This window comes from Nothobranchius furzeri, chromosome 12, assembly GCF_043380555.1.
Source record: "Nothobranchius furzeri strain GRZ-AD chromosome 12, NfurGRZ-RIMD1, whole genome shotgun sequence".
Classification (NCBI taxonomy): Eukaryota; Metazoa; Chordata; class Actinopteri; order Cyprinodontiformes; family Nothobranchiidae; genus Nothobranchius; species Nothobranchius furzeri.
In genome coordinates, this window is record NC_091752.1 from 25430034 (window position 1) to 25440991 (window position 10958).

General features: G+C 42.9%; 1 protein-coding gene across 1 annotated transcript in view; it reads right to left on the reverse strand.

Moving 5' to 3' along the window:
* The window catches only part of lrpprc (leucine-rich pentatricopeptide repeat containing), a 68747-nt gene that overhangs the window by 29433 nt on the left and 28356 nt on the right, over positions 1 to 10958 (reverse strand). Inside the window, exons 24-25 of the mRNA XM_015944617.3 lie at positions 8530 to 8654; positions 652 to 758 (exon numbers count right to left, since the gene is read on the reverse strand). Of these exons, the coding sequence (XP_015800103.3) occupies positions 652 to 758; positions 8530 to 8654 (232 nt within the window). The remainder of the gene's footprint in view (positions 1 to 651; positions 759 to 8529; positions 8655 to 10958) is intronic.

Genomic DNA, 10958 nt, shown 5'->3' on the forward strand with positions numbered 1-10958 from the left:
TGACCGGCCCACCAGGGCATCAACAACCCCACACACCACTGGCATGAAGCCGATATCAGAAGCAAGAGAGCAGCTGTATAATCTAGCGGGAGGGAACGAGAGCCACAGCAACAACATGTTGATCATATCTAAGAGGGCTTGAATCCTCAAGAGGGACAAATCCCTCTTTTAGTGCACACCAGGCCACGAGATAGAGATGCCAAACTAACCGAGTTCAGATATGCCTTCATCTGTTTTGCTCTCCTGCTGATCAAACACAGTAAGAGCTTTGTCTCTCCTCCACTGTCAGGCTCATCCCTCTTTTCATCCATTCATCAATCTCCCTGTGCTGCTGTCAAGTCCCTGACCTTTGGTTTGATCCACGCAAAAAAACAAACAAATGCTTCTTCTCTTTCAAGTTACTAATCTACAGGGCTTATAGCAGCAGCACTTGAGATGACAAAGATTTAAACATTTGTGAAATCCTCCACTCTGGTGATGTACTGTAACAAGGAGAGTGTGGCACTTCCATCCCACATGTCCTCCAAAGACAAAACATTTCAACAGACTTATAGATGGAAACCATTTCTGGACCCTTTTTTTGTGAATTTCTTGTTGTGGAAAAGTAGAATATCAATCAAATATGGTGTCCTCATCAACATTTGTGCTCACCTCAATGATCTTTCGGGCTTCACGGTACTGGCCAGTCTGCAGGAACGCAAAGAGCAGGTCATACAGCATCGTCATCTCTCCTCGCTCCTGACTAACAAAGTCCATGACTGAGGAGAAACAGAGCAAAGGTCCTGCATAAAAACGTCTGAGAGTTAATCACACACACCCCACATTTCCAGCATTTCCCTCAGATTCCATTATTTGGCACAATGTACTGAGCACAAAGCACTCAAATGAAATCTGCTCACACACTCACACACACACGCACACACACGTCCCAAATGAAAGCCTAAGCTCTCCCAGTAAACTTGCTAAAGCACTCAGCTCAGCGTTACAGATTATCTCTGTTCACCAGCTTCAGTACAGGTAACACACGCACATGCACGCACGCACGCCTTCAGCTCCCCAAAAGAAGCTGCACATTCAGCAAAGCCAAGGACAAAAGTCACCGCTCTTTATTTACTTTCTCCAGAAAGATGTGGTTCTTTGTAGACTTTTGGTCTCAGATATTATTTCATTTTCAGGTTTGTGGAGACTTTTCTCCAGGTGAATCTTTAACTCTCCATTTTAAAACTGAAGAGACTTTAAAGTGACGGTGAGTATTTTCCCTGGTGATAGAGGGCAGTACATCCCTGAATCATTGCTAGGAAGCAGTATTTTTGTTTTCCAGTAAGACTTTAACAACGGATGGCCATTAGGGTCAAAAATCCGTGGGAGTGAAACCTCCAGCTAGGGCTGGGTGATATGGACCAAAACTTATGCCTCGAAATCTTTTAGCTGAATTCCGACATACGATATATATCTCGATATTTTTCCTCCTGTAAAATATTTACAAGTTAACTCACTTCAAGTGGTCTTGAGAAATTATATCCATAAATCAATAGATTAAATGCATAAAAATGTATTGATTGTTGTCAAACTTTAACATTAGTGCCTATTCTCTACCAGTCTGAGCTTTAGAAACACTGGTACAGCTGTCTGTACACACACACACACACGCACACGCACACGCACACGCACACACACACACACACACACACACACACACACACACACACACACACACACACACACACGAGAGCTAGAGGTTTATCAAATGTCCCACAGGCACTTTTTAATTATATATTTATAATTAATGTAAAATCATTTAAAGAGCAAGTCACCCCCTACCAGAGTCTAACTCCATTCCCACTTCATGTTTGAAAAATGCAACACATGCTGTTGCCTGGCAGACCGTGAGGGCGGAGCCGCTAACAAATACACACACACTCAGGCTCACGACAGCATTGTGACATCATAATGTACCAGTTTACATCATAGCATACCTCTTAGCCAATAGCGGTGGCAGATTTAAATTAAAATACAGTGCAGAGTTTTTACCTGACAACGGCACAACATTGCCAGTTTTAGGCAGAAAATTTAAATTTTAACTAAGATGCACTGAAGTGCCAAATTATTGACGACACGTGTCTGCAGCACGATTAGACACTCGTTTATTTAGTTTATCAGCAAAAAAAGTTTATTTGGGGGTGACTTGCTCTTTAAATTTCATCTAGAGGTGGCCCATATCGTATATTTTTTGTCCAGAGAAAATAAATCTATCATGTTAAGCTATGATGATGTAATTGCATCTACTGAAGATCACATGGGTCCTGCATCGTGGAGTTATTAGTTATCAAGGCAAACATGGCTGGAGTCTAACAGTATTGGCTCATATCAGCGATTATACTGTAATGACTCAGAGTCTCTGGTTGCTATGAGTATTATTTTCGGGCTACTGTCGCCATAACCCACGCCTTACAAACTCTTAACTTTTTCAACAGAATCGCTCGCAACGGAGAATTTACTAGCATAGCAAACCAGAGTGGAAAAAACCGGAACAACATTCTCACCCGTTGCGCTCACCTTCAAAATAATACGGTAACCCTATAGTTTACTATTCAAACCCTAACAATAAGTTTGAGGTAATTTTGCCACTCCGGCTTTCCGTAGTGTTTCCTCATTACACAGGGGAGGGAGGGGTTTGACTCGTCTCTCCCATCAACATATAAATATTGGACAATGGGTTTCCATAGGCTCCAATAACACATTTTTGAAGTTAAATGGAAGGTGGCCACCACCACCATTTTGACCGTGTCACAGGTTCCGTCAAGCCCAGACAATTCCACAAAAGGGAAAAGAGGTGGAGCTGAGGGTAGGGCTGTAAGGCTGGGATCAACTGACGACACCTGGTCGAACTAGCTACAAGCTAACCTGAAGCTAACCCAAAGCTAACGCAGAGGTGGGAGCTAAGCTAACGGAGGTAGCAACCTAGCTACAACCGGAGTTAACTGTGAACAACACCAGAGCTTCTGAGTGAGAGATACACCGGGCTGACCGCTGGGTAAAACCGGGTGGAACACAGAGGTCTTCCGAGAGCTCCACAAGCCGGCAGCCACACAGCAGACAGAAGCCGCGATCAGACAGAGATGCGCCGAGCTGCGGGGAGGGGAGAACCGGGTGGGAAACATCGAATAGTGGGAACCCAGCTCCACCAACATGCTTTATTTCAACCCATTTTCTAAAGTGCAGTATTATGTTAAATGCACTGGGTTTTACTCTATTGCATTTATATTTCATGGTTAAACAGTACATGTTAAAATCTAAGCTCAGCTCGGCAGTGACCTAAAATACATAAATATAATTTTACTTAACGAAAAAAATGAAGTGGAGACTCCTTGGACGCTCTATTAGTGCAATTAATGCCACAGCAAGTCATTTGTCCAACAATTGCACAAATGATATCCAAAAAAGAATACACAAACACAGAGACTCAAAATCCCGGAACAGTTTCCAGGCCAGACCGAGGCTCTACTGAGGCCTTTCCACGGAGCTAGCTCTGTGGTCACGTGGGTCTGATGCTCATTAATTATACAGACTTTTAGACTTTTAATACACTTAAACTGAAGTGTGAGAAAAAAATTCACCACCCTCAGAGTTGTCATGAGTGTAAACTAGATCATTTAAACAAAAAACATGTTTTGGAACCAGGCTGTAAACATGTTTATTTCTGCTGTGAAATTGGTATTTTTAACATGGGAGTCAATGAGGATTTGCTCGCTTCTGACACCAGCCCCCAGCGGATGAGGGTGGAACTGCAATTTATTTCACTTCCGCATTGGACTCAATTTTTCACCCGCATTGTGGGGGCTTGGTCTCTCCGCACAAGCAGGATAGATAAACAGAATTCTGTTGGCGTTGAAGGTCCCCAAATAATTAAAAACCAGAACCCAAATGCAAAGTTTAGAGGAGTACATTTACCCAGAGGTTCTCAGACTGAGAAAACTTGTGAGAATACATGTAATAGCCGCTTAGAGACGGGGCAACATGTCACTAGCATAGCGGCTAATTGCTAGCATAGCAGTTTGACCAGTTATATCGATATGAAGATATAAAGTCATCTTAAATATTGTTTAAAAATTATACCAATATTTTAATATTTTCGTATATCGCCCTGCCCTACCTCCAGCACAAAAAGAAGCACACCAGCCTCCCTTTCATCACTGGCAACGAGCGAAGAGGTAAATGTGTAAAACAACAATGTTCATGAATGGTAAATGTTTTGTAATCATTTGTTATAAATCACTAAATGCATTTCGTCCTCACTGGCTCCCGTAGAAGTAAACATGCCTTCTAATGTGGCCAGAGACTTCGATACGCTCCCACGCATTTTAGACCTGATTTTTATGTTTATATATTACAATATTTTTCAACAACTGGGCATCCTTTAATTCATTTTCAACAACATTTTGAAGGAAATTTCCAGAGATTATCAGTAAAAACTACATATTGTCTCTTTAAACCATTCTCTTATAAATTAATCCAGTGACTGTTTTGAAATGTTCTTGATCACTGAAGGTCAGACGGCTCAGAGTTTCTGTATTTATTTCAAACCCTTCAACAACAGACTGGGTGAGAACCACTCAGCTTACACTCACAGATTCATAAGTTATCTCTCTTGTATTTTACACAACAGAGTGGGACACAGAATAAATGTGTTGTTGACTCTGGTTTAAATGCTAGTTTATAGCAAAAAATGATAAAAGTTGCTGTGTTTTTTAAGGTTGAGGTGACTGGTTTTGAGAACCTGTCATACTTTGGGATGTGTGTGAATGAAAGGGGGAGGAAGAGGAAGTGGAGAGGTGCTCCACTGCTTTGCCTCGATCGTCACACACTCAGAGCCACTTGCCCTCGCAGCATGTCGAACTCCACATTCTCACCATGGAGAAAGCAAGGCCACTCTACATGCGACTGGGTCGGATGCTTCACTCCGACCCTGATCTGAGCCTTTCTGGCCTTCTGGTCCTGTTACACTCTCTTGGAATCACTGGAACCTGTTGACACGTACGCTTAATGCAAATATGGGAAAAGTCCTTTGAATTCATAGAAAAGTGTGAGGCTAAAGTCAGAAAATTAAAAAAGAAGCATCACAGACTTCAGTTTCTTATGAGAAACTCTGATTCCTGCCTAAAATGATTAAAAAGGTGTCAGACGCAGACAGTAGCAGAATAACATTTCATTTGGTTATGTTTGTCTACTTTTGAAATAAGTCAAATGATCCTCTTGGAGAGGACAGACGCTTTTTTCCTCCTCTCCTCCCTATCTTATCCCAAGGCTCTTTGTGTTTGGGTGAACGGCGCTTCTGCCTTTTTTCTTAAACTGGAAATTATTAAAAATGGACCTGGTCAGTTGGTCTCTCAATGCAATTGACAAGATTTTTTCCAACGATGAGAATGGGAGAAGGGGCTCCCGGTTGCCCCTCTGGGACAAAGCCAGCTGGGTATATCATGGACTCCTGGAAACAGTGGAACCTGATCTGCCTCTCCCAACTGTCTGTAGAGGATTCTGAAGACGTCTGGATATTTGTGATGTTGGTGTCAGGTTTCGTGCTGTTTGGCCTGAGCGGTTACATGGCTTACTGGAAAATTAATGAGCTGTCGAGGAATACTGGCTCAATCCCGGAGCTCAGGGATGGATTACACCGTGCTGTGAATGCACATACTCATATAATTGTCGAGATGAGTCGTAAGATTGGAACTTTGGCTGAGATTCCGACTCTGGCACAGAAGGTGGATTCGATCAAGGAGCGAGTTAACGGGTCAGCGCGGATTGGGATAGATTAATTACGCCATTATTGGATTTAGAGGGGTTGAGGACCAACAGAACTTTAAGACAGAGAGGAAATTATCTCTGTCTGGCCCCAAAACAAGTTCTTATCTGAATCTGGTGCCCTGGAGCCTGTGAGGCTGAAGCGATAACTCCCTCTCAGATGAAATGTGGAATGCTGCCATCGCCATGGCAACGCTGTCTCCCTATCCCAGCCTGGTTGGGACTGCGACCGGTGAAGGCCGTTGAATCGTTTCCAGGAGTCACTGTGCTCTCTAAACCCAACGACCTCCCTCCCCTGTCCAAACAGAGGTGACGAGCGCTGCTCATCGTGGCTGCATGCACTGATGTTTGGAGAGTCCTCTACCCCACCATCCCACCTAGTGAACACTTATGTTGTGTAATGTCTGAAGTCTGTTGCATTTCTGTCTGAGGTGTTTTTTGCATAGCAAAGCTGCCCTCCCTGTGGAGGGTAACTCTGAAGTGCCTTTTTTTCCTCCACCTGACCCAATCCTCATATATAAATCCTCTGATCTCTTTGAAGGTAGCGCGACTCGGGTTGCGAATGACCACAGTCACCAATTCTTGTCATGTGTCTATGCCTATGTATGTCTGATCTCAGAATTGTGTGTACTGAAACTCTAGTTTCCCTCTGGGATTAATAAAGTATCTTTGAATTGAATTGAACCAAGCTCCCTCATTTTTGTCTAATTTTACTACAAAACAAAGAATTCTATCAAAATCATTCTGAATAAAATGGAAGCTCTTATTTTAGCTTTGAGTGATGAAACAGTATTTTAATAATTGGTAATCAAAATATATTTCATGTTCATAAGATAAGCAAATATGGACACAGAAAAATTGTGATATTTCATGTTATGATGCTGAATCACTTTTGTATCTTTTCTTATTGAGAATTTACAAGCAACATTTTTCTTTTGTGTCTCATGTGAGACATGTAACAGTACTTTGGACCATTTATTGTGAGTATTAAATTCAGCCTTAAAGTTGCAAATATCGCCTGGGTTTTAGTATCATAATTTCATCTTTCCTGCACTGTGATATATCGCCAGATTTATGCAAATACACAAGTTGACATAAATTCAAAATTAAATCTTGCAATCCTATGAAAGTAGTTTTTACTGCATGTGTGTTTGTGTGTGCTGTTTATAATGAGCTAGTGTTTAATGCTGGAGTTTAAAAACAGATCAAACTTTATGCAGAACGAGACCGTTATAATTGGGGCTGCAAGATATTAGGAAATCCTCTCGATGCACGATAACAGTGATTAATATTGCGATGATGATATGACTTGAAAAAAATAAACAAATACTTAACTCAAGAACAAAAAAAATTATAATCAAAAGCAACAAAATCAAAAGATATCACAAAAATTGGAAAAGCAAAAATTGTGATCAAAAGATGTGAGGAAAGGGAAAAATAAAATCAACAAGTGGATCCCGGGAAAAGCGAAATTGTCAGAAAGAGAAGAACGAAGCTAACTCGGGTGTTTGCTAGCCATCCAAATTAAGTGCCGGCTGCCTAGAGGGCGGGCATCTAAACTATAAGAACCTGCCCGATTGGCCAAATGGGTGAATGGCTGAATTTGATTTGTCAAAAACTTAGCTTCCACCACATCAAATTTAATCTCAATATGTATAAATGTACAAAATCATCTTTGTGTTCCAAGGTCAGTAGGCCGTGGCAGCCATCTTGAATGGAGTTGTCTCCAAAAGTTAAAGTGTTAAAGTGCCTTTTGACAGCAGGAGATAAAAAACATTAACAGTAAATTGCCTCTATTTGAAATAGGGAGCCCAAGTCACGCCCATCTACTTCTGGACCCTGAGTTCCCGGAAGAACAACAAAATGAATGCTAGTCAATGGGGCTAAAAATGCTATTTTCTAATCCCGCTTGTTATGTGCCTGGATTTCACATAGGTCAGTGCATTGTAGAGACACATTCTGATGCCAAGAACACATTATTTTCAAATGGGGGCACAAGTTATTTTAGGTTTTGTGTGAAAATATGTCCAGGACTTAAAATGCGCATCACCAAAGTGACGCCAACGAATCAGACATGGAGAAAAACAGAGGGAAAATGTCTGTAAGTTCAGAGAACTTTGAATCCTTCTCTCAGGAGGACACAACCACCATCAATCCCGCCATGTGGTAAGTAGCAGCTATACTGGGGGAGAGGAGATTGTGTGGTGACGTCATATATGCGACGTGCCGACGTGTTCCATTTTAATAGAAGTACAATATAAGTGTGATCCAGGACGTAACACAAAGGGGATTAGAAACTAGCTCTTTTAGCCCCGTTGACTTGCATTCATTTTTTCATTCTTCCAGGGACCCATGGTCTAGAGCTAGATGGGCATGACTTAGGCTCTCTATAGCAGCTTCTAGGGTCTTACAACCCCCTAAGGTGCTTTACAACACAATCAGTCATTCACCCATTCACACACACATTCATACTCTAATGGTTGATGAGCTACGATGTAGCCACAGCTGCCCTGGGGCGCACTGACAGAGGCGAGGCTGCCAAGCACTGGCACCACCGGTCCTTCTGACCACCACCAGCAGGTAATGTAGGTTAAGTGTTTTTTCCCAAAGACACAACAGCAGCATTCTCTGCTGGGAGCCGGGATTCATCTTAGAACCCTCCGATTACTGGACAGCCTGCTCAACCTCCGGATCTACTGCTGTATTCCAAAGAAAGGTTAAGAAATGAACCTTTTTGCAGTAAATCTGTGTCTCCTTTCTCCACCAGAGCGACGATGATGTCGTGGATGCGTGGAAGCTGGTTGTAGAGCTTCTGACACTCTAGTGCTGCTTCGAAGGCTCCGGCCATGTCCTTTCTGCAGACAAACATACACAGAGAGAGAGAGAGAGAGATGGGTGAGCGAGTTGGACGCCAGCTATGCCCAATCAGTCATGTACAGGATTGTGTCAGTGGAGAATAAAGAGTGTATCATGAGGTGTTAACCCCCGTGACCTCAAATTCAAGCACCATGGCCCGCCTCAACAATACAGGCCTTTGAATTCATGACAGCACCACTGAGGGAGATGAAGCCTTTTGGCCTCAATAAATCACTCTCACACAACCAGGCACACACTCACACACCTGTCGGGGAAGGGCTAATGACTCTATGGACAGGCTTTTAGAGGTGAAGCAATCCGGCAGATAAAAGGACTTCACTGATCTTTACCCTCTCTGCACAGCCTCCAACTTCTCTTCTTTTGTCCACCTCCACACTCCTTCACCTCCTCTCATTTCCCTTTTCTCCTAATCTTCACACTTTCTTTCTAACTTCTCTCCTCATGGTCATCTTTTAGATTTCACGCTGTCGACTCCCCCAACTTGCCGATGACCTCGCCCGCTAGCCGAGCGATTTAGCGCCAACATGGCAACAATATTAGAGACCCCTACTTTCTCCCTTCTCACATCACCTTTTCCTCGCTCAGTCTTTCTAACCTTACTGCACCAAAGGGAGGATTGGTGCCCGACGGAGTGATGACAAGAGATGAGGAGAGACTGAGATGCAGAGAGGAAGCAGGAGACCACTTCAATCCTCTCTATTGTGACAGCGCTGCCATCAATCTGCTGATTGGGTAATTACCATGTCAATCACACAGAGGTCAAGGCAGATAGGGCAACGATGGGAGCGAGAGAGGGAGGGGAAAAGTGCAGAGTGAGTGTTAGCTTGAGAGTGAACAGGTGTAATTTCTCAAGTGTTTTCTCCTCTAATCAATTAGAGATGCAACAAAATGCCCCAAATGACCACCAACATTTGACCTTGGCTTCAGCTTCTGTTTGGCAGGAGGAGTGACAGCGGGAGGAGGAAGAGTGTGATTAGGGCCAGAAGGCAAAGAGGTGCGCTAATTGAAATGAAGAGGCACAACATTATTCAGCAGCGCCAGTCAAGAGGCTGTTCAACCGCTCAACGGGCTGATTGAACGGCTCAGAACAGAAACAAAGAGAGTTTAGAGACCGAGTGAAATCAGGGAGCAGGACAAAGGTATGCATGCCACTGCAGAGAGGCAGCGCAAGCACAGAATGATGTTTGTGATCAAAGCAATTTGACTTTTAATAAAAGTTCATTCTTGTTCATCTGGTGAATGCTTTGTCTCTGCTGCCTGTCCACCTCATTCTCTCCTCCATTAAACACTTAGAATTCCTTCTTTCTAATGAGAGCTGCAAAAAAAAAATAAAAAACAAAAAAAGGCCTGGCGTTGCAATTACACCCCATCTCTCCGCTCGCTGATCCACCCCCTAAAAAGAGCTAAAGATGTCGAAAGATGGATAATTTCCCCTAGGTACAATTTAACTGTCACTTTGCGTTGCCATTTACTGCGGCGCGCAGCCCCGTTAATGTCCCCAACTTTGCATGTCAGCCACTTTCCAGCCAATTAAGCCCTGAAAAAAAATTTAAATAAATAAATCATAACGAGCGCTGTGCTCGGTAGAAACCTGAAGGATGAGACGTAAGATTCGTAGGATGACTTCTCCCTCTCTCCCCCTGATTATTGTTATTTTTCTCTGTCCCACTCCTTTGTTTATGGGAGATGGGCAGGCACGTCATCAAGCCACTGTCCTCGCACAAGAAGAAGGTGTGTGTGTGTGTGTGTGTGGGGGGGGGGGTCTGTGTCTCGACACACAAATGAGACGGTGATCCCGACACCACTAGCCTGCAGTTACAAGTGTGCATGCAGGACACTAACTTATTACTGACATTATTCACACCCTTAACAGCTGATTGTGTGTAAAAAGGGGAAGACGTTGGCAGCGCAAAGGCAGGTGAACGTTTCTGAAATAGATGTGGCAACATGTTATTTATATTTAGTGACTTTAACACCGAGCTGCGCACAAACCCCTCAGGCTAATGAGTTATTTCATTTTAACAACCACTCCATTTGATCTGTAAGACTTTGTCTTCTTTATATTTATGCAGCACAGGATTAAACGCTTTCAAAGATATTTACGAATGATTCGAAATAAAACATTTACAGTTAGCATCCAGTGAGGCTGGAACAAGGGGGGGGGGGGATCATAGATTTATAAGAAGACATAAAAAAAGTTCACATATGTTGAGCTGTAATGTGAAATCCAAGACGTGCCTCTTCATGTAGAAAATACATCATTCTAAACTATTGTATAAGTA